Source organism: Peromyscus californicus, unplaced genomic scaffold (assembly GCF_007827085.1).
Source record: "Peromyscus californicus insignis strain IS unplaced genomic scaffold, ASM782708v3 Scaffold_4__1_contigs__length_199733344, whole genome shotgun sequence".
In the NCBI taxonomy this organism is placed as follows: domain Eukaryota; kingdom Metazoa; phylum Chordata; class Mammalia; order Rodentia; family Cricetidae; genus Peromyscus; species Peromyscus californicus.
The window spans coordinates 20,896,247-20,921,454 of NW_026294562.1; the positions used below are offsets into that span (position 1 = coordinate 20,896,247).

At 40.7% G+C, this 25,208-nt stretch overlaps 1 protein-coding gene across 6 annotated transcripts in view; it reads right to left on the reverse strand.

Moving 5' to 3' along the window:
* Positions 1-24,875, reverse strand: part of Lcor (ligand dependent nuclear receptor corepressor) — a 126,172-nt gene extending 101,297 nt beyond the window's left edge. The window contains exons 1-2 of one of the 6 annotated variants that reach the window (XM_052713934.1): positions 24,738-24,875; positions 23,902-23,975 (exon numbers count right to left, since the gene is read on the reverse strand). Coding sequence is in view for 3 of the 6 variants with exons in the window: in XM_052713930.1 (XP_052569890.1) it covers positions 23,902-23,975; positions 24,193-24,269 (151 nt within the window). In the remaining 3 variants the exon portion in view is untranslated. The other 5 variants (XM_052713935.1, XM_052713930.1, XM_052713937.1 and 2 more) reach the window with 5 other exon arrangements.
* Between the last annotated feature and the right edge of the window lie 333 nt (positions 24,876-25,208).

Here is a 25,208-nt window from a genome sequence, read left to right on the forward strand (position 1 = left end):
TATGTCTTTATCCCAGCACTGGAGAGACAGAGGCAAGGGGGTCTCTGTGAGTTCAAGTGGATTTCTATGTCTTTGAGGCCAGCCTGGTCTACACAGTGAGTTCCAGGCCAATCATAGTAAGAGACCCTGTCTCAACACCCCCTCTCCCCAATATTCCTAGTCTGACTGTCATGCTTTCCATCGGGGTAAAGACTCACATCTAGTAAAAGTAATTATTTCAACAAAAGTCTTCCAGAGTTAAGTGATGCCTTATGTCTTCTTTTCCACAGCAAGAAAAGCTGAAAGCATATAAAGCCCCCACCAGCAATCATGAGGACCCTTTCTAGTGGCTCCACTGTGCTAGTAGTCTTTGCTTCCCCTGACTTTAACCCCTAAAGATGTTTTAGTCATTGTTAACTACAGAAATGTTAGGACAACTTATTTAACACTAAGTACACTTAATAGTCAATTTTACAAAAGTATAAAAATTAAGGCTAAAGTAACTTTCAAATTCAGTAATGAAAAGAAACATTTGAATGTTGACATCATCTTCCAAGTACAAGTAGTCACTATCTAAAAATGAAAATTGGGCTGGGATATGGCTTAGTATTATATACCAGGAATGAGGTTTAATTCCCAGTTATGTCAAAATAAATAATACATACTTTTTTTTAAAAAAAGTAAAACGTGCTGGGCAGTGGTGATGCATGCCTTTAACCTCGGCACAGAGGCAGGTGGATCTCTGTGAGTTCGAGGCCAGCCTGGTCTGCTGCAGAGCAAGTTCCAGGACAGGCTCCAAAGCTATACAGTGTAGTTGGAAAGTTTCTCCGGTCCTGTCAAATGCTTATAAAATAATTACTCAAGCTTATATTAATTAATTAGCTCAGGATTATTACTAACTAGCTCTTACATTTAAATTAACCCATAATTCTTACTTATGTTTAGCCACGTGGCTTGTTGGTACCTTTTCTCAGTTCTGCCTTGTCATCTTGCTTCCTCTGTGTCTGGCTGGCGACTTCTGACTCTGCCTTTCCTCTTCCTGTCTCTCTCTTGAATTTCTTGCCTGGCTATATCCTGACTCGCCATAGGTCAGAGCAGCTTCTTTATTAACCAATCATAGCAATACATATTCACAGCATACAGAAAGACATCCTACAGCACTTCCCCTTTTCTGTCTAATCAAAGGAAAGGTTTTAACTTTAACATCATACCCAAGCATGCTTGTTAAAAGAAAAGGCAGTATCTCTGTATCATGTCAGACGAGCCATCACATGAGCCATCTGATATTGGACAGAATAAAACCAAAATTAAGGGACTATTCTATTGCCCTTAATCTCATAATTCTTTGGTTCTATTTTGATTCTTTAAAACTTTTCTAAAGGTATGAATTTTATATCAAAATTTATAAAATTTATATATATATTTTTAAACTTCTGTCATGATATTAATGGTCATATAGAACACTAACTAATTCTAGAAAAAAGGCTTCATTTTGCTGCCTATACATGTTTTTGTGTTAGAGTCTCTATCAGTTTTCTGCAGGGAATCATGACCAGGCCTAACAGCAAATTTAAAGTCTCCAAAAAGATGATGGGCCCCACAACGACAATTCCACATGGACAATAATATTACCACTAAGCTGACAAACATCACTCAAAGATCATCTTTGGACTAAAAACTGCTCAGGACAATTTCGAGATAGCTAGCTGAGATGATCCAGCCTCACAGACTACTCAAACAAGGACTTGTGATAAGTCCTGCACTTTGGTATTATGCAGAGACTGGACAACAAATGATACAGCTATCTCTCTCAGGACTTGACAACAACAACAACAACAAAAAAAACACCTTTTCTTTTCAGGATCCCCTAAAGATGCCTTCACCCCAAAACAGCAGGAATTAATTTTAAGAACATGACGCCCACATTACCAAGAGGTGGGGTGGGTGGTTTTTTGTCTTTCAATGCGTTTTGGATAATTGTCATTGTTTAGGATGGTTGGTTACAAGTTGTTATTGTTAATGGTCAGGAAAAAGGCTAAACAAAAGAGATTAAATTTAAGGTTCTTGTTTAAAAAAAAAGAAAAGAAAAAGAAAAAAAGAGGATATAGATAAGAGATAGATTATTGAATCTACTCAGAAAAAAAAGACAGAGAGATGACAGAATAAAGGGTAGATTATTGAATCTACTCTGAGAAGAGAAAGAAGAGGCTGAGAGAATCCAGCCGCCACTGAAGGAGAAGCAACATGCCAACAGACCAGTAAGCCATGGAATATGTGGCAAAACATGTATTAATAGAATTAGATTAAGGCGGTGGTGGTGCATGCCTTTAATCCCAGCACTCGGGAGGCAGAGCCAGGTGGATCTCTGTGAGTTTGAGGCCAGCCTGGGCTACCAAGTGAGTTCCAGGAAAGGCGCAAAGCTACACAGAGAAACCCTGTCTTGAAATAAATAAATAAATAGGATTAGATTAATAGAAATGGGTTAATTTGATATAAGAGCTAGCTAGCAAGAAGCCTGCCATAGATCATACAGTTTGTAAATAATATAAGCCTCTGTGTGTTTAATTGGGTCTGAGTGGCTACAGGACCAGGTGGAACACAGGAAAACTTCTGACTACAAACACAGAGAAACAGTCTTGAAAAACCAAAAAGGAAAAAAATTAAAATATACGGGTTAGTTGTGTATGGTACAGCATACCAGGAACCCCAGCATTAAGCAGACTGGGGCAAAAAGAACACTAGTTTGAAGCCACTCGAGGCTACACAACAAGACAAGTATCCAAAATAAAAGTTAAAAAAAAAAAAAGTCACAGGCTGGAGAGGGATGTCTCAGCAGTTAAGAGCCCTTGCTGATTCCCAGCACCCACATGGCAGCTCAAAGCCATCTGTAACTCCAGTTCCAGGGAATCCAATGTCCTCTTTTGACCCCACAGGCACCAGGCACAAACGTGATGAATATACATACATTCAGACTGTGATGGTTTGAATAAGAATGGCCTCCACAGGCTCATGTATTTGAATGCTTAGTTACCAATTAGTGGAACTATTTGCGAAGGATTAGGAGATATGGCCTTGTTGGAGTATGTCACCGGGGATGGGCTTTGAGGTTTCAAAAACCTATGCCAGGCCCAGTCTCTCCCCTCTCCCCTCTTCCTTCTCCCTCTCTGCCTGCTGCCTGCAGATCAGAATGTAAAGTTCTAAGCTACTACTCCATCGCCATGCCTGTTTCCTGTCATGATGATCACTGACTAACCCTCTAAAACTAAGCATGTTCCTAATTAAATGCTTTCTTTTATATGAGTTGCCTTGGTCATGGCGTCTTTTCACAGCGATAGAACGGTAACTAAAACACAGGCAAAACACACATAAAGTGAAAAAATAAATCTTAAAAGAAAAATAAACTCCTTTAAAAAAAAAAAAAAACACAATGATTTAAATCTTTCCTTCAGATTTTTTTTTCCTTAGAAATTTTGAAGATATTCTTAGAAACTCTAAAAGGTAGCAACGTCTTCAATTTCCCTATCTCAAATTCAAACAAATTATGGCTTGTTTAAAAATGCAAACAGTACATATAAATGCATTTCGGTTTTTATTAAAATTACTGCTGGTCTTTGCAGTCTGATATCCATCCATCCATCCCTTTACTTTCACACCTTACTTTGTCCAGAATGTTAACAACAGTACTTACTTCTAAGTGTGGAATTTGACGTGGGTCTGCTGTCATCTCATGTGACTTAACAGTAATAGATTTAAAAAAACAAAAAACAAAAAACAAGGCTGGATGTGGTGGTGCTTGCCATGAATCCCAGCACTTGGGAGGCAGAAGCAGGCACATCTTTGTGAGTTTGAGGCCAGCCTAGTATACATAGCAAATTCCAGAATAGCCAGAGCTATATAATAGAGAGTCCCTCTCCCAAAACAAACAAAACAAAATAAAAACCAGTTTTAAACAAAACCTCTTTTTTTTCCCCCGGTTTTTGTGACAGGGTCTCTCTATGTAGTCCTGGAACTCTCTATATAGAGCAGGCAGGCCTTGAGCTAACAGAGATCCACCTGCCTCTGCCTCCCAAGTGCTGGAAGCCCAGCTAAAACAATCTCTTTTTTTAAAATCTCATTTGAAATCCTGTAAGTATCTGTCTAGTTCAAAACAGCTATGCAGTAAGAAAATCTTCCCATTGTGATTCTTAATACTATTGCTGTCATAGTATCTTCACTATAACATCAATTATGGTTTTATAGTAATTTCTTTTGGCCTCTAATGGTGATTTTCCTTTATTTACAAAGATTACTGCCTTTGTGCCTTGCCCAAACCTTTCCTCAATTCAATGTTACCTTGATTCTTTTAATGTTACCTTGATTCTTTTAACACTCTTGTTTTTGAGATGGTTTCCCTATATAGCCTGGGCCAGTTTCTGAATCTTCCTGCTTCAGCCTCCCTGGTTCTGGGAGGACAAGCTGGATGACAGGTATGTGCCAAAGCATTCAGCTTTTGGACACACTTAAAACCTGAGAGTAACAAAGGCTCCATTACAGTTCTGACAGCACACTAACCAGGAATCTCAAAAATTTCTGCAGGTAGAGCAATGCTTTCCTCACACTGTAATAACAGTGTGACACACATGCCCCCCCAACAGAGTTCACACCTAAATCAGTTATATGAACTCTCAATTATGGCTGCTTATAAAGGCACAGGTGCATAGGATATAGCTACTGACTGCTGAACTTGTGGAGTGAAAACTACAGAGCTAGCATAGGCAGTTCTCATCTCAGGTTTCTTATTGGTCAAAGGAACTGGTTTTATTTGACAAGGACTACTCAGGTCCATTTAGAATTCACCAGAAGTTTAAAAATTTCACAGGGAACGACATGAATTGAGGACCATGATTCTATCTTGACACTTGTGGAGTGGCACAGAACTGCATTTGTTGTTTGTATGGTGTCTCCCTACACCTGCTCATCTTCCCAGCTTATAGTACTTATAGTATTGATTATGACTGTCATAATCAATAATAAATCAACTACTACAGCAATTTCCTTAGGACAGACATAAATAATATGATCTTTATAAAAATATACAAAGAAAAAAAACAAGATATAGTAGTTCACAAGTGTCTGCCCTTTACACCAAAGATCAAATGTCTTAATATCTTAAACACAACTGACACTTTTTTGGGCAACTGTTTTTATGTGAGATCAGATCTGTGGTCAAGTGCCTGCCTACATGTCTCAAGATGCTATCTCAAATCTTTCTTCCTTCAGAAATGTTGCTGGTTGCAAGGCAGAAGCTACCAATGCATCTGCTAACTCCAGGTTACAGCCTACAATAGCTCAACAAAAACAAATGACTTTATAAACTTCTTAGTCTTTCAAATATTTAAAAAAATGAAAACCTTTTAAAATGTTCTGAATTACTAATTATGAATGAAATTAACAATTGAGAAAGATAAAACTCTAACTCTCCCTGTGTATTATAGACTCCCAAGGAATTAATATGTCCTCTGCAAATGATGGTGATTTCATCCATGCCACTTGCCTTAGGCAGCTGCAGGGGCTTCTGAGCTTGGTTCCAACCTGTGTGTAAGTCATTATTAGAAAACAAAAAGGTTGCTTAATTTATATCTTTTCTAAGGAGACTTATAATTGGCTCTAAGCCAAAACAAATTATTACTGACGTGCAGATGAGGTCCACCAGACTAATGCAGCACATTCTCCTGGAGCTAAGGCAATTCCCTATCGGGATCCTCAGTGGGATTATAACACCCCAGGCGGCTCCCTAGCTAGGGATCAGCTTATGTGCCTCCTAGCAGGTGTTCCTAAGGCTGCCCTCAAACCAGTAAACTATGAAAAGCTTCAAGACATAGTTCAGAACAGACAAGAGAACCTGTCTCAATTTCTAGAACAACTTACAAAGGCCCTCTTACAGTATACTAATCTAGATCCTGAGAGACCCATTTCTTTTTTCGGAGCTTCCCCGACATTAGGGTCAAACATAAGTGTCTGGAGAGAGGAGAGAGGCCCTGACCCCACAGGCAGAAGTCTTAGCTATGGCATTTAAGATGTACCATGAGAGAGATGAGAAAGTCTGTAAATAGGAATACCAAATGCTGGCCAAGGCTATCTGACCGGCCACCCAAGGGCCCCCAGGTCGTTGTTTTAAATGTGGTCAAGATGGCCATTGGGCTCGTACTTGCCCTGCCCCACATGGGGCACCAAGGCCATGTCCAAAGTGTCACCAAGAGGGACATTGGTCAGTTGACTGCCCCATGCACCTCATAGCAGATCTCCCTCCAATTGACCTTCTAGGCTTGGCTAGAACTATAATTCATGTGACATATAATTAATCTAATTCAGTGATTCAGTTGTGCAACTATTGCCATAGACATATTTTAGAATAGTCATTCCTATATGTCATATGAATTATAGTTCAAATAAGTGAAGAAAAGTGAATGAACTACTAATTAACTCAACACATACAAACATTATGTTTAGCCTTTAATCCCAGCACTCAGGAGGCAGAAGGTAGATCTCTGAGTTCAAGGTCAGCCTAGTTTATAAAGCAAGTTCTAGGACAACCAGGGCTATACAGAGAAAGTGTCCTTTCAAACAAAACCAAACCATTATGTTTAAATAAAACAGGCCTCACAAACACCAAAAATTACATGTTGTCTGCTGTGGATATCGCTCTGTATAAATAAAATGCTAATTGGCCAGTAGCCAGGCAGGAAGTATAGGAGGGATAAGCAGAGAGGAGAATTCTGGGAAGTGGAGGCTGAGGCAGAGAGACGCTGCCAACCACCGCCAGGACAAGGAAGATGCAAGGTACCAGTAAGCCACAAGCCATGTGGCAAAGTATAGATTAATAGTAATGGGCTAAATATAAGAGTAAGAGCTAGACAATGATAGGCCTGAGCTAATGGCCAAGCAGTTTAAATAATATAAGTGTTTGTGTGTTCATTTTATAAGTGGGCTGTCAAACTGCCGGGGCTTGGCGGGACCCGGAGAGAAAACTCTCCAGCTACAGTTGTCTCATCTGCATTATAGAAAAAAAAATTCGGGCTAGACTAATTTTTATTGACAAGAGCAAGTCACTGTAAGTGCAGAGGATGGGTTGGAAAAGGACATTAGCCAACTTTCTAAGAGGTTGGAAATGGTCTATATCTTGTTTGGGGTGAAGGTCATGGGAGTATATACAACTGTCTTGATTGTACATTTTAATTATATCTTAATGAAAGAAAAATAATTATTACTTGATCTTAGAAAAATGAAGGTAAAAAATGACAAGAATGTCTACTAAAGATACTTGTACAGCTGTGAATTTATAGGAATATTCAGTACAGCAGTCTTCTCTTCCCATAGCATTTTAATAATACATTCACTCATCTAGAACTCTGCCTCCACTAAATTTCCCCATGTGTCAAATTTTCCAGTTTTTAAAAAAGCCAAAAACTTCTACAGGAGCTGCAGGAATGGGCCAAAGGTTAAGAGTACTGGTTACTCTTCTAAAGAACCCAGGTTTGATTCTCAGTATCTAGAAGATGGCCCAAAAACATTTGTAACTGCAGTTCCAGGAAATCCAATACTCTCTTCTGGCCTCCTTGGGCACCAAGCATACAGACAAACATGACAGGCAAATCAGCGATACACATAAAACAAAAACAAAAGGCTGGAAGTGAGGGTACATGCCTTTATTCCAAGCACTTCGGAAGCAGAGGCAGATAGATCTGAGTTCAAGGCCAGTCTGGTCTACATAGCGAGTTTCAGGCCAATCAGGGCCACACCAGTGAAAATCTATCTCAAGTAAATAGTTTTTTTTAAATCATACAAAGTTTAATCTTTTTTAAAGAATGTTTAAGTGCAATACATAGTATATATATATATATATATATATATATATATATGAAAATCAAGGTCTAATTTTTATTTTACAGTTTTAAAATATATGCTCCAAAAGCCTACCGAGAAGATTAGTTTTCTACCCAGTACCTTCTCCCTCCCCATCTCCCTATTTACTCAACTTATTCTGCTCTTTCAACTATCAAATTACAATTTATTTTCTCAGAAAGTCTCCTGGATTTGTTTTTCTAACCCCCACCCCCATAATACACACAGAGAGAATGCCTTGTTCCAGAACATTTGTAATGCCACTATTTCTCTTACTACATTCTATGTAGTATGAACACAGTTTACTTTGCCCTCTCACTCACCATCACTGTATCCCTGTGTACAGATGCTCATAGAATATTTGGCTTAATGACTAAATTAAAACACAATCCAACCAAATCATCTTCTAAACTAATAACCCCAAAGAAGATTTTTTTTACTTGTTTAAATACTCCCTTATAAGTCAATATGCCTTTAGTTGGCAGAAAACATTTTGGTTTTGTATCTATGAGTCACTGAGTAGCTACTTCCTTATCAACCTGGATCTCAAAATACAGGACTGACCTCTGTGTTATTAGTTTCTACCAAAACTTCACTCTTCTTTGTGCTGATTCCTCCTTAACTAGGCACATTTATTACTAACCCCTGTTGTATATTTTTACTACGAGCTTCTGCAGTTTCTAGGTATCACACATAAGAGAATTAACTAAAAATGTTCAAGTCAGAGAAGGGGAAAACAAGCATGCCCAAAGAAAGCACCCAATTTACCAGAACACACTAAAAAAAAAAAAAAAAAAAAAAAAAACCATTTAACAAAATCAACTTCCACTACACTGATTAAGTAAATGCCACTACCCTAATTAAGTAAGTGTTCAGGTAAACCAAGGCCAAACCTTCAGAAACAATCTGAACAATTTGTTGATTTGTTTTATGGAAACATGGCCTTGCTTGTAACCCTTGAACTCATGAGCCTCCTGCCCTGGCCTCCCTTAGTGCCATTACAGGTATGGCTGAGCATGGTGGTTTAAAAGGACTGCACAGTGCTAATCACACTTTCTTAAAACTCTTAAGATCAAAACCACAACCTGGGTGCTCATGCTGCGCAACCATGTTCCAGACTTCCTACATGAGCATCAAGGCACCCCAGCTTTCAGAGTCCAGCCCCACTGAAGATGGAGGGACAATGCCCAGGAGTCTTACTTCTTTCTTTTATTTTCTCTTCTCATGGTTTTTTTAAGACAGGATCTCACTATGTAACTTTGACTTGTCCAGAAAATTGGGGGAAGATGGACAGATGGTAGCCACAGGGGGATAGAAACAAGCTTTTCACCACATGCTTCAGAGTTCCGGGTTTTGAACTGAAAAGATATTACTAAAATTTAAAAAGTATTTAAGAAGTACAATGTCAAACATGTACAAATGAAAAACAGTTTACCAATTCATTATTACTAATTTGAGATAGAATTAATTATTTTTTAATGAATTTGGAAAAAGAATTTAGGAGGGATGAGACGAACAGGGTCTCACTATGTAGCCCTGGCTGGCCTTCAAACTTTCAGAGATCTACCTGTCTCTGCTGGGATTAAAGACTTGCATCACCAAGCCCAGAAAGGGGTTAAAAAAAAGTTTGCTACATCCCCAAACTCTAATTTTTCAATAAAGACTTAAGTTTCTTAAAAGTGAATCTGTATACCACCAAGTTTTAGAGTATTATCTACAGAAAATATCCAATTTTAAGCTGGCATAGTACAGGAGGAATACAAGTTTATGGCCAGCTTGAAGGACATACCAAAACATTGTCATCAAGAAATAAACATATATACATATGTAAATTAGAAACTTGGATATTCACAAGATGCACTAGTTTGGTCAGCCTTAAAGATGTTACCCAACTCTGCAGAAAATGAGTCTAAATGCAAAAATATTAGTTTAAGCTGCCCTTAATATTTTGGTGAGACTAAGCAAAAAAGTAACTATCACCTCAACAGCTAGATGCTGAGATAAATACTTTCTTTTACACTCTGGCTTTTGACTCATATTGACTGTTGGGATCTCATTTTGTGTTCACTGTTGGTTCACAAGGAGCTACACTCTTTTGGAGTCAAAGTCTCCAAAATTTAGAATTCAGCTAAACAGTAACTTAGACTCTAAATTGTAGAGGTCAATAAATACAATCAATCACATTATTATGGAAAGGGAAATATTCTGTACTTATAAATGCCAAATCTATAAATTCCAAAGGCACTGAAAAATCCCTATAAAACACTTAAAATGTATGAAATATGTATTCTCTTTCCAGAAGAGAACCCATATCTAGATGGTATAAATTAAGTACTGCAGCGGTCATTGGTGGAGCACGCCTGTAATCCCGGCACTCGGGAGGCAGAGTCAGGTGGATCTCTGTGAGTTCGAGGCCAGTCTGGGCTACAAAGTGAGTTCCAGGAAAGGCGCAAAGCTACACAGAGACACTCTGTCTCGAAATACAAATAAACAAAAATAAATTAAGTACTGTAAAAATATAGTCTAACTAAAGATAATCATGAAGTTTCCAATAGATAAATGGTAAGATTTTAATACAGTGACCACTGAACATTGGTGAAATACTAACAAAAGCTCTTCTTATAAGATATGTATAAGTTCTACTAAAGACATATAAAAAGGAGCACTTATAAAGAGTCTATTTAGTAATTATAATCAAAGATTTACTTAGTTTTTAAAGTCTACCTTTGACTGAAGAATCATTTTATTGTGATCAGACAAGCCCATTTAAACAAGTTAAACTGTCAGCTTACTTAGTAACTCAATGAAAATCTGAATAACTAAAAACATGGGATTGATATTTATATAATTAATTGTGCACAGAAAGCCACATTTCAATACAAGGCAGTACAAACATTTATATTCCTCTCATTTTTTTTGTTTGAAATGAAAACAAGGTACTTCCCCTTTTTTATGATGAAAATTTCTCCCTATTACCTTCATCATATGCATATCATATGTGCATGCTTATGAAGCAGTACTGTATCAAGATCAATGTCTTATTATTAGAACAGGGTATTAATTTCAATCATTTGCCACATCTTTCAGGACATAGTAGCACATGCCTTAGTTCCAGAACTTGGGAGGCAGAAGCAGATGGACCTCTGTGAATTCAAAGCCAGTCTAGTATACATGAGTTCCAGGCCAGCCAAGGCTACACAGTGAGATCCTTTTTCTTTTCTTTACTTTTTTTTTAAGATTATAATTTAATTACAACACTTCTCCTTTCCCCTTCCTCCCTCCAACCCCTCCCATATACCCTTTTCATCAAGACCCTGACTAAAAATCAAAGTTGTCAAATCTCTTTTTACTCTTCTCAGGGATGTCCTTAATCGGGTTTACCCTGTTTGCTCCTCCAATCTTATCCCTGTCACCTCCAAGTGTGTGGGAAGGGTTTGAAAAGGTGAGGTACCTCCACAGTTACTCTAACACCTTTATTGAAGACCCCAGTGCTGTCAACTAAGCTGGTCCACACACTTACCAAACTTAAGGCCTGCCATCAGTACCAACTGGATCTCTTTTTTTTCTCTTTCTTATGCTCAAACCTTGCTTGATGGTGAATGGAATGACCAGCCTAGCAACCCATGAAGGACAATTAAGCCAATGGACACATTCAGCTCAGAAGCCTGTTAACTCTGGGTATCATTAAAAATAAATAAATAAATCTTTTTTAAGTCAAGAGAAAGACAAATAGAATTCCAGCTACTAAAGAGAAAGTAACAAGGTATTTTTCTATTTCAGGCCACAGAATAACAGAGTAATCCTATACAGGTTATGGCAATATTATAGAAAGAGAAACCAGAACTATTTAAGTAACAAAAACAGATATGTAATCAGGAAAGAGAAACAACACAGAAACTAAATTCTAGCCCCAGCCCTAGCACTCTTCAAGATTATTATGAAATATAAATTAAATTTTTAAATCTCTTCGGCCTTGCTTCTCTACCATCCTTTAACCATAAACAAAATCCTTTCTCTTTAATCCTATTCTGCACCTGTAAAAATGGTGTTAACATTGAAGGGCTCTATCTAGCACAGTATATGCTAGCTTTTAAGAAACATCACTAGCCAGATAGGTTGGTACACACTCTGCCTTTAATCCTAGCACTCGGGAAGCAGAGGCAGGCAGATCTATCTCTGTGACTTCAAGGCCTGTCTGGTCTACATCCAGGACAGCCAAGGCTACAGAGTGAAACGATGTCTCCAAAAAGAAAAAGAAAAAAAAAAGGGGGGGGGGGAAGGAAGATTGATCATAGAAAACAAAGCAAAGACTTGTCTTCTCCATACTCAAGTAATATCCGCCATTTCCATCTTTTTCCTTCTCTGGCTTTTTGAGACAGGACCCTGCTATGTAGACCAGGCTGGCCTAGAACTCTCAATCTTTCTGCTTCCACCTCTGGAGTGCTGGGGTTACAGGTATATACTACCCCACCTGGCATCATAAATTTAAATTTATTCACCAGCCACACATAGTGTTTAACCATGTAACCCCAGTACCTGAGAAGTAGAGGCAGGAGGATAAGAAGTTCAACCAGCCTACACAATGAGTATGAGATCAATTTGCTCTACACAAAACCCTAGCTCAATTTTTTTTGACTGGTTATCAATAGGGAAAGGTAGATGAGAAGTTGATGGTATCTTACAATAGACTGTAAAAAACATTAATTATATAGTTTTATATATACATATATGTACATACATACACATACACACACACACACACACACACACACACACACACACACACTCAATCAATCAAATATGGTGTCTAAGACTTGCTTCAAAATAATTCAGTGGGGTCGAAACATGAATGGCCATTACTGGACTGGAGAGCTGGCTCAGTGGTTAGGAGCACTTGCTTCTCTTACAGAGACTGGGGTTTGGTTCCCACACCTACACATGGCTCATAACTTTCTGTAAACTCCAGTTCATGGGACTCAATGCCCTCTTCTGACCTCCATGGGCACCAGGCACACTCAATGGTACACACACATGCATGTACGCAAAACACTCAGACATATAAAAATAATATACTCAGCTATGGACCCTGAATGCTACACTAGTAATTAGCCAGGCAAGAAGTGTCCACTAGTGCAATAATGCCAAGTCTGCTATGGAGGTAACCAATTGCTTTCTGATTGTATTTGAGGCCCACTCCACAGAAGGAAATGTAAACCTGGTCAAAACCCATGGCCGGGGAGACCGAAGGATCTAATAGGCAAGCCACTATTGCTGTTTTGCTAAATGGATACACTGTGCCCATCAAACTGCCCTCAAATATTTATGTTTACACCCATAAATTAGTGACGCTGTCAGTCCTGGCCTAAAAAGCTGTTTTTTGCAGTAGGTCATTGATAGTTACTGAAGAGATTCACAAATGGTTGAGTGCTGAGCATAGCAGCTGTTGAATGCTCAGTTCTAAATGAGACATCTATAGCACCCCTTCCAAGGCTCAGAGAACATCACCCAAGAAGCAGAAGAAAGGAATGTAAGAACCAATGAAGAAGTCTAGTGTTGTAGAACTGTCTTCAGGGTATGAAACAGTAACTGTGCTCTTGAACTCACAGCAGATGTGATCACCTGATAAGACACACAGAAAATGAGGCCTATAAGTGTTGCAGAATATTTGTTTAACCATGAAAAGATGTGTTGCACTTGTTTATGTTGCAGAATATTTAACTATGTAAGTATGTGTTGCATTTGTTTAATTATGTAAAGATGTTTTTACCTTGCCTGCCTAAGTCACTTGACTAATAAAAAGATGAACAGCCAATAGAGAGGGAGGAGGTATAGGCAGGACTTCCCAGCAGGGAGAGTAAGTAGAAGGAGTAATTTAGGCTGGAGGGAAGAAAGAAAAGTTGCCAGGGGACAGCCAGCCAGACACAGAGGAAGCAGGAAAGTAGGACATACAGAATGAAAGAAAGGTAAAAAGCCCCAAGACAAAACACAGATGACTAAAAACAGGTTAAATTAAAAGAACAAGTAGGACAAGCCTAAGCTAAGGCCAAGCATTCATAATTTAAAATAAGTCTCTATGTCTTTACTTAGGAGCTAGTTGGCAGCCCAAAGAAAATTCCAACTACATATAAGCATCCTGTGACAAAGTCAGAAGGGCTCACAGGGCCTTACCCCTTCCTGTGGATCTATAGCAGTTAAATGGCTGCCAAAAGAGGGAGAAACATTTTCTTCAGTGGTATAGCCACTGTAGGTTGCCCATGTTTCTAAAACAACTCTAAACTCATTGGATGAAAACAAAACAAAAAAAAGGAAAACAAATCATAGTCAAAGGACTAGCTGGGGGGAGAGAGGGATCAGCAGGACTGCCAGGAGGAACGAGAGGGTAATGAGGAGCAAATAGGTTATGAGAAGTAAATATGTTCTATTATATGCACATATACATATATGAAAATGTCAGGCCGGGCGGTGGTGGCACATGCCTTTAATCCTAGCACTCGGGAAGCAGAGGCAGGTGGATCTCTGAGTTTGAGGCCAGCCTGGTCTACAGAGTTCCAGGACAGTCAGGACTACATAGAGAAACCCTGTCTTGAAAACCCCCAGAAAAGAGGGGGGGAGGGAGAGGGGAGGGAGGGAGGGACGGAGGGTGGAGGGAGGGAGGGAGGGAGGGAGGGAGGGAGGGAGGGAGGGAGGGAGGAAGGAAGGAAGGGAAATAAAAGAAGGAAGGAAGGAAGGAAGGAAGGAAGGAAGGAAGGAAGGAAGGAAGAAAATGTCAGAATGAATATGCATGATCAATACATGTTAATAAAAACCTGCTTTAGGACCAGCCAGATGGTTTAGCAGGTAAAGTCACTTGCCAAGCAAGTCTCGCACCCTGAGTTCAATCTCTAGAACCCATGTAAAGGTTGAAAGAGAACCAACTCCACCAAGTTGTCCTCTGACTGCCACACAAATACCATGACAAGCATGCCCTCCCATGATGCAATAAAAAAATTTTTTTATTTTTAAATTAATTTTCATTTTTATGTATATGGTTGTTTTGCCTGCATGGATGTCTGTGCATATGCATCATCTTTAAGGAAAAAAAACAATAAAAAATACCAGATATGGTGGTGCATGTCTATGATCAAAGCACTGGCAAAGTTAAGGCAGTAGGATCATGAGTACAAGGCCACCCTGGGCTACATAGCAAAATCTTGCCTCAAAAATGCAAATAAAAGCAATTAGTTTTAAATAACAATTAAAACAAGTTAACTAAAAAGAATGTTTCTAGAAGAGTTTGGTTCTGTTTTACTTATATCTAAGATATCAGATTAAATTCAGATAATTCTAACATTAAACTATCAGTCAGGTGTGGTGACCAATTCTTGTTACAGTAAGCAAGGAGAGGCAGGAGGATTAAGTCACGGTAAGCATGGGCTACACACTGAGCTCTGGGCCAGCCTATGCTACATAGTGAGGCTGTTTCAAAAAACGAAAAAGAAACCAGCCTTTAATTCTAGCACTCCAGAGGCAGAGGCAGAGGCAGAGGCAGGTGGATCTCTGTGAGTTCAAGGCCAGCCTGGTCTACAAATCGAGTTCCAGGACAGGCTCCAAAACTACACAGAGAAACCCTGGCTCGAAAAACCAAACAAACAAACAAAACAAAAAGTATACAATTGTTTCCACAGATATAAGGCAAGTATATATACTAAGCTAAGTTAAAGTTGATGCTACAGTAAGATATATTACTAAATGTTTTCTAACTAACCAATTTTAAAAATGGTTTTCATTTTTTTATTATCATTTTGGGGGTGGGTTGTATGAGCTTTATATGCCCCACATGCATGTAGGATCTGACTACAGAAGAGAGCATTGGATCATCTGGAATTGGAGTTAGAAACAATTGTGAGCTCCATGTGGATGCTGGGAATTGAACCTGGGTCCTCTGTAAGAGCAGCCAGTGCTCTACATTTATTTATTTGGTGTGGTTTTTTTGTTTGTTTGAGACAGGGTCTCACTACACAGTCCTGGTCCTCTGTAAGAGCAGCCAGCGCTCTACATTTATTTATTTATTTGGTTAGTTGTTTTTTGAGGCTAGGTCTCACTATGTAGCCCTAGATGGTCTGGAGCTCACAAAGATCTGCCTGTCTCTGCCTCCAGGGTGCTGGGACTAAAACATTGTACACCATCACGACTAGCCAGCTAGTGCTCTTAAACCCCGAGCTCTCTCTCCAGCCTCATAATGAACCATTTTAAAAAAAGAGAGAGATTTATTTACTTTTATGCATATGAGAGTGTTTTGCCTCATGACCTGGTGACCTTGAAAGTCAGAAGAAGACATCAGATCTCCTGGAACTAGAGTTACAAGTGGGTGCTGGGAACCAAACCCAGGCCCTCTTAAAAGAGCAACGAGTGCTCTTAACCACACCACTGAACCACCTTCCCAGCAGCTAACATATTATTTTTTAATATTTACCTTTACCTTCTAACATTTCTAAATAAAAACAGTGAAACAGATGTAAGTTTTGTAAAAAATATAAAATGCCCAGGGTCTAGCACACACCTTTACCCTGGCACTTGGGAGGCAAAGACAAGCAAATCTCTGAGAGTTCAAGGCCAGCCTGGACTATACAGTGAGCCCCTATCTCAAAAAAGCAGAACACAAGAAAAAAGAAAAATGTGTTTCTGTAGACAGAGAATGGTGGTTGGTAACAATAAGTTTTCTGATACTTTTTCATGTGTATGCTAAATTTTAAGCAGTTAATATGTTTATCTGCTTCATTCTACTTATCAAAAATCTGAGACAACCTAGTTTATAAATTATCTTCAATTTCCGTATGGTTCAGAAGCTGTAAGACAGGCTGCTTTGCTGCTATCCTACAGTTATATACCATGATAGTTTCAGTACAATTATAAGGTAAAACTGCAACTTTTTTCTCTTTAACATGAAATGACAATTGTATTGTTAATTTCTGGTCTCCCGTCACCAAAATTTAAAATGTCAGTCTAAACACCACTGGTTATATCAATAGCTTTTAGCAATCCCTTTTGACACATCTGCTCCTACAATTAAAAAATGCACATTACACAAAACTGGATCCTTCTGTTACTCTGAATTTTAAGAATGTATAACCATTTCATTCACAAATTCATAAGAAACATTTAAAAATACTGGTTTTATGCCTGTAATTTCACTGGCCTCTATTTTAGAAAAAAAGATTAAGCTACTCAAGTAATTCTCTTCAACAAAATGGATGGAGTGTGAAAGAAAGGAAATAAAAACAAGACAGAAATCATTAGAAGCTGTCAATCACTACTGTCTAGCTTTCCTAACTTGCCCCTCACAGTCCATTAAGAAAGGATCTGGATTGTCTAATTTTGCTGTATACCTTATCCAATGCTCAACTTCATCGTTAAGGCCTTAATACAAGCTGGACATGGGGGCTGAGGGTTCACTACTGCAATCTCAGAACTCCAGAGGGTAAGACAATAAAGAAAGACTGCTAGCTCAAAAACTCACTACATACACAGTGAGACCCTGTCTCAAAAAACTAACAAACAAAACAAAACCAGAACATCATTTCCCCTGGCACTTTGTAGCACATCAAACCTACCTAACTAAAATGTCACAGAAACTGGGAGCTGACAAGATGGCTCTTTCAAAGAGTTCGTTTCCAAGTACCCACATGGTGCCCTCTTCTACCTCCCATGGGTATTGTACACATGATGCAGACATACATGCAGGTAAAACACCTATACCCATACAATACAGGTAAATTTTTTTTAACAAGAGAAACTATGAGTTAAAACAAAATTCAAAATCCTTTAAGAACAGTTTAGCAGGAAACAAAATAATAATTTCCCATAAACTATTTAGCTTGTCAGGTTTCTAGTTTGATAAAAGGAAAATAAAAACATAATCTTAAATTTTTTTTTTTTTTTTTTTTTTTTTGGTTTTTCGAGACAGGGTTTCTCTGTGTAGCTTTGCGCCTTTTCCTGGAACTCACTTGGTAGCCCAGGCTGGCCTCGAACTCACAGAGATCCGCCTGGCTCTGCCTCCCGAGTGCTGGGATTAAAGGCGTGCGCCACCACCGCCCGGCCAATCGTAAAATTTTAAAGCATAAGCCAGGCATAGTAGCACAAATCTTTAATCCTTATACTACGGTGGTAGGCAGAAGTTGGATCTCTTTGGGGTCCAGGCCAGCCAGAGCTACATAGCGAAACCCTACGTCAAAAGGGAAAAAAAAAAAGAAAAAATATAGAATTTTCTCAATATTCAAACTCAAATTGAACACAGCTAGACAAAATTCTATAACAGCACTTTACTAAATCCAAAAAAACCTACTTTGAGTAAAGAGGCATATCATATCATCTGTGATATTTTTACTCCTTGAAAAAGCAGGAATTTAGGGCTGGAAAGATGGCGCAACTATAAAGAGCACTGGCTGCTCTTCCAGAGAGGACCAGGGTTTATTCCCAGCACCCACGGGGCAGCTCACAACTATCTGTAACTCAAGTTCTAGGGGATCTGACACCTCACATGGAGAAATATGCAAACAAAACACCAATGCACATAAAACAAAAATAAATAAATCATTTTTAAAAAGTAGAAATTTAGAAGATTCAGAAAGCAAGATGTATCTGTATGTTATATAATGCCTTAAACTAACTAACCCCTTTCCTGATTCCTATAGGAAAAAAGCAATTCTTTATTGAAAACTTCCATCTCACTCTGCTTATTCCATTGCTCATATTCATTATTCCTCTCTCAAGACGTGCTGCGGTTTAGCCCTCACTACAGTACAACTATCTACATGCTAACCTATAATTCTGAGGAAAAAAATTGCTTCTAAGACATATATACTGACATGGGTCTAGTGTTCAGAATACATAAAGAACTCTTACAATTCAACAGTAATAACCAAACTGCAAAGGTGATAATAGATGTAAACAAACATTTTTTCCAAAGGCAGAAAAATGGCTCATAAACACAATAAAGGATATCTAATATCATCAGTCATTAACTCAAAGCAAAAAAAAAAAAAAACAAAACCCAAAAAAACATAATGGCATACCAATTCATACTCACTAAACCATTATTTTAAAAAAATCAAAGAGAAAAAAGATAAAAAATGTTGCCATGTACTTAGAAAAATATCAGTACATTTAAACAATGATGGTAGGAATGTAAAATGTCCCCAAACACTTTGGAAAATGGTAAACTCAAAAAGTTAAAACATAGTCATCACATGAGGCATCAATTCCATCCTATATACTCAAGAAAACCAAAAATGCATATCCACACAAAAACTTGTACACAAATTCTCATAGTATCATTACTGTAATTAAAAAAAAAGAAACATGCTAAATGTCCACTAATTGATGCATGTACACACAAAATGTGGACTGTCCATATAATGTAATATTATTGTTTAGCTATAAAAAGAATACAACAGTGGATGCATGTTTCAACCTGGATGAAACTTAAGAACAGTGTGCTATATGAAAAAAGTTTGATATAAAGAGCCACAGAGTACATGATTTCATCTGTAAGAAACATATAACTAGACAAACCCACAGAAACAGAAAGCAGATTAGAAGCTGCCAAGAGCTAAGTCACAGAAGAGCTGGGATGACTGCCTATAAGCAAGGGGTTACTTTTATGGAAATGAAAATGACATAATGAAAATGTCATTAATGATGACATGTGCACAACTTTGTGAATTAGAAAGCAGAAACTGTACATTTCAAAAAGGTAAATTCTGCCAGGCATGGTAGTATACACCAGTAAACCTAGACCTCTAGAGATAGAGGCAGGAAGATTAGGACTTCCAGGCCAGTATTGGCTACAAAGTAAGTTTGAGACCAGCCTAGACTATATAAAATCCTTCCTCAAAAAAAAAAAAAAAAAAAAAAAAGAAATTTATTACATGTGAATTCTATTTCAATTTAAAATTTCAGGATTTGGACTTGGGATACCTTCCTATCACAAGAAACAGTCAACAAAATGAAAATGAGCTAATGGTTTATAATGGAATTATGCCCAAAGCAATGTGCAAGTACACAGGACAGTTTTTTAAAAAGAGGGAGGGACAGGGTTACTTGCAGACAAATTAAAAGATAGTATGTAGAGGAATGATGTTAAGTGTTTAACTTGAAAGTAAACAGTCTGGTGTGGTAGCACACACCTGTAATCACAGCTCTTGGAAAATGGAAGCATGAGAATCAGATATTTAAGGTTAGCCTTGGCTATAAAATAAGTTTGAACCAGCCTAGGTTACATGAGAACCTGTCTCAGAACAAAAATAACAGCTTTGGGGCTGGGTGTGGCCAGTCACGCCTTTAATCCCAGCACCTGCCAGTCAGAGGCAGGTGGATCTCTATGAGTTTGAGGCCAGCCTGGTCTACAAAGTAAGACAAAGTAAGTTTCAGGACAGTCAAACCGATATAGCGAAACCCTGTCTCAAAACAAAACAAAAAAGACAGGGTCTCACTATGTAGACCAGACAGACTGGCCTCAATCAGAGAGATCCATTTGACCACCTCTGCCTTCCAAGTGCTGAGATTAAAGGCATGTACCAGCACAGCCAGCTAAATTCCACTTAACATTTAAAAATTCCTTCACAAACATATGTCCCCTCCCATTATCATGGACTGCAGCTGTAATTGACAACTTGTCCTTTCCAGTTTTGCTCACGTTTCTCAGGAATACAATACCATTTCCACACAGATCAAAATGAAGCTAAGAATGTCACCTTCATGAAGCCCTTCTACCAAGGGATTTCTTTCACTTCTACAATACCCCATACACCACTCATCTGCACCATTATACAACAAATTCTGACTCGTACAATAAACTGTATATACTTTCTGTAAGAACTAAAAGTTCTAATAAGACCCAATTTTTGTAAGCTAACTTAAATTAAAAAACAAACCCCCCAAACAAACAAAAAATTGAAACTTAGAGCAGTCACCTCAATTTTTTGTACACAATGTCTGATTTTTTTTTTTTTTTTTTTTTGGTTTTTCGAGACAGGGTTTCTCTGTGTAGCTTTGCGCCTTTCCTGGAACTCGCTTTGGAGACCAGGCTGGCCTCGAACTCACAGAGATCCGCCTGGCTCTGCCTCCCAAGTGCTGGGATTAAAGGCGTGCGCCACCACCGCCCGGCTGATTTTTTTTTTTTTAAAGGCAGTTTGCCTAATAAAATTTTAAGTGAATTAATCACTTAGCTGTACCTTTCATTCCTAGGAATAACACTAAATTCTAGTTGCTAAAGGACTGGATAGGTTACTCACTCAGAAGTATCCCCCCATAAACATGAAATAATCAATCCTTTTTTTATTTGTTTTGGTTTTGGTTTTTCAAGATAGGGTTTCTCTTTGTAGCTTTGGTTGTCCTAGAGCTCAATCTGTAGACTAGGCTGGCCTCAAACTCTCAGAGATCAGCCTGCCTCTGTCTCCTGAGTGCTGGGATTAAAGGTGTGCACAACCAACATCCAGCCAAAATAATCAATTCTTACTATTAGAAAATTCAATGCCATCCTGTGTAACTCACTAAGGTTAAAAACAGGCATTATCAAATACTTCTAGAATTGTTGTAGTTATAAACATATTTGATTTGACAGAATCAGTTACCTGAAATACCTTTCCATGAGTCAAAAAGACTTATTCCATCCTTTTTTAGCCAAACTAGATTCAGCTAAAATCATACCTTTTCCCACACTAGGGAGAACTTGAGCCTACAGTAAGGTTAAGGGGCAGGCAGCCAAGCACTACGCAGCATCACATCAGACAGAGGCCAGTCAGGCCTGGAACCTGGACGGACCCCCTCAACAGCCACCAAAGTAAACAAACACCCATCCTGAAATAACTGTCTGAACCCAGTATAGGTTCTGTTCCAATCCAAAGAGCCCAGTAGGTTTGGGATTTGGAACAGTCGGGATTTCAGGTTTTCAGATTATGGATGCACAGTCAGTAGAATCCTTGCAAACATTCCAAAACCTGAAAAACAGAGATTTCAACCACTTCTGACCTCAAGCACTTTGAAGAGCTACTCAATCTGTATTAACTCCGATTCAATTAAACTTCTTGTAACACGTGTTTTCCAGACACCACTGACATCTTACTCCCTCCTTGCCAAAAACAGTAAAAAGGAAAGTTAAATTCTGGAAATGACCGAAACTTCATTTTTAACCCAAAGATCGCTATAAATTAAGTTTCACTTAGAAACCAAACACCCTTAAAATACTAAGACAATCAACCAAGGGAATAAGATATAAGATTAACTGTGCAGAACCAATTGTATCTGATAGTAAACAGTACAGCTTCTTGGGACTATATATAGGCTGCTGCCAGTCATTTAAATACAAATTTCATACCACCACTTAAAATGCTCCCCTTGGAGAACAGAATTACACATAACAAAAGAGAAAATATGATGCCCAACTGACTTAGGCTGAGCAACTATGGACAAGTATTAGTATTTAAAACATCATCTGTACTGTGGACTCTAGAGCTCCTGAACTTCACCTAAAAAGTGGTGATCTGGAGTTCCATGTATAAGCAGAGAAAACTGATCACCAAGTCAAAACATTCTCCAAAGAACTGATCGGATTTTGATACTCAAGTAAGGTGTTTACAGGAGGATTTTATTAGGCACAAAACAACATTTTGTCCAGAAGCAGTTATCAACCACTAATGCAATTACTGATAAGAAAGGGGAGTTAATCGGAACACAAGGATTTAAAATCGAACAGCATAGGATAACTCACGGAAATAATTTAAACAAAAGCTGTATCAACACAAGAAATCTACAGGGTCGCATTTCTCCATTCCATAGTCTTTTAAACACTTTAGCCCTCCAGAACACAATCATCACTAAGAGTGAAACTAGCACTACAAAATTTAAAGATCCTTCTAAGTAATTTCAGTCTTTTTATATTAACCAAGTATTCTGAAAATGCCTCAATTTGATGTTTCTCAAAACCTGCCATGTGCACTTTTACATGACGATGACAAATAACATAATTCCTGAGTGCTGAAGCCCATGTCACATTGTAGCAAATGTGTGACAGGTCGTGAAAAATAAAACAAGCAGAAGCAGAACAGAGCAAAGGCTAGCTGGAGCCAAGAAGCCTGTTTCCTGGAGGGCAGAGCAGGGCTTGAACTGGCAAGAGGGAAATTTTAACCTGTATTCACAAGGTAAATCACCCTCCCACCAAAAAAAAAAAAAAAAAAAACCCCAAACTGCTCAGATCGTTATTATTTAACCAAGTATACATTTTTAAAAAATATACTTTTAACCTTTGGACAATCAAAGTGGTATCCTAAGATACCTTACCGCATTGTTGCCTGCTAATTACATTTGATGTTAAGTCCTTAATAAATTCACATTACACATTTTCATAATGAAATACTGCAAAAATGGCAGTGTTTATTTTCTCTAAGTAAAGGTTGCCTTATTTTTCACTTGTTTAAAGTTTTAGTTTTGCTTTTTCATCTATTATAGAAAACATCCCTTGTGGGACATTGTAAAGGGCAGACCCTCCTGTCAAGCCAGAAGGCTCAAACACAAAGACTGAGCTAACCAAGTGCTGTAATTCTTCCAAATTGAGCCTCTCCACACCCCCTCCACCCTTCCCCCCAACAGATATGTCTATTAAATCAGTGTCTGTTCTCCCCCTCGCACAACAAAGAGAACTTCTCACCGCATGAAATTGCCGCTGAATGGACACCAGAAAGCAGGATTTGCATAATTCCTTCCAACGAAACCCCGTCGGGAAGGAGGGGACCAGGGGCCCAAGCGGACGGACAGAATCTCCCAGGTTCTGCTGAGGAAGATCTGATTCCCAAGAACATGCCCCACCGAGATGGGGGGCTGAAATTCCGGGCCTCCCCGAGGACTGGGCGTGGGGGACAGAGGACGACGAGAGGGCATTTCCCCACACACCGGCAGCACCGAAGCAGAGACGGGGAAATAACAATGCTGGGGACATTAGAATCAAACACAAGAATGGACAGAGGCTAGGGGGCGGCGGGTGGAGCAGACACCACACGGGCCACTTACTTTTTGGAGGGGGGTTAAATGTATGAGTTAAGCCCTTATGGTCCCGTCGGCCGCCGCACAGAGAGAAACGGGACCTTGGGAGAGAAAAACAGACAAAACACACAGTGTGAGAGGTGCGGCCCCGCCGCCCGGCCCCTCCCGGGCACCCCGGTCCACGCTCCCTCCCTCCCCCGCGGGGAAGCGCGCCGGCCGCCCGTGCCCAGCCGAGGGGGACGAGGACGACCCCCGCCCCCGCCTCCCCGCCCCCGCCTCCCCGCCCCGCGCGCACGTCAAACACAAATCCGCACACACCGACCCGTGCGTCGAGGACTAACTCCCCGGCCGCCGCTGCCAGCAGAGGAAGTGCAGCCGCTGCCCCCCGCGGCCATGACACCCCACTTGGCTCGCTCAGGCGGACGCGGGGCCTGTGACAGCTCCGGCTCCCTCCGCCCCCATCTCCACCTCACGCCTCGCACACGCCCGAGCGCCGCCGCGCGTGCCCGCGGGCACGGGGGCGCGCCGCCGGCGTGGGGGGGGAGGGGCGCGGGACGAGGGCAGGTGGGGGCGGCCCCGCGCGGCGGCGGCGGCGGCGGCGGCGGCGGCGGCGGCGGCGGCGGCGGCCCGGGCGTCCACAATGCGCCGGCAGAGGAGAGGCCGCGCGTCCGAGCCCGTCCCCGCGAGCCGAGGGGAGGGGCGCCGCGGCCGCGCGCTCGCGCCCCGGGGGGTGGGGGAGGGGGGGGGGCCGAGCCCGGGAGGGCGCGCGGGGCCGGAGCGCGGCGGCCGCTGCCCTGTTCCCGCCCACGCACGGGCGGCCGACGGCCGGGCGGCTCGGGGCACCGGTGGGGAGCCTCACCTACACAGTGGATGAGCTTGTGGCGCCACGAGTCCAGTTCTTGCCGAAAGCCGCGTCTCTCAACGGAGCATTGCTGCCGCCTACACACCCTCGCCATCTTCTGCCGCCCGCCCGGCCCTGCCTCCGCCGCGGCCCCGCGCACGCCCAGCCGCGTCGCCCCGGGGCCGCGCACGCACCCGTGGCCTGGGCGTCGCGCCTCCCGCCGGGGGCGGCGCGGGGGCAAGGCCGCCCTCACCTCCCCGTGGCCCCGCGGTGGCCCGGGGTGGCCCGCTCCTCCTCCCGCCCGCCCGCCCGGCGTCCCCGCGCGCCGGCTCAGCGTCTCACGCCCCGGCACGGCACCTTCCCACGCCGGCGTCCCGTCCCCGCGCCGCCCTCGCTCTCCTGCAAGGCCACGGCTGCCCCGGCGCTCCCCGGGGCTTTTGGTTTTTAAACTCGTCCCATCTATCACTTCCAACCTGACGATCGCCCGACACCA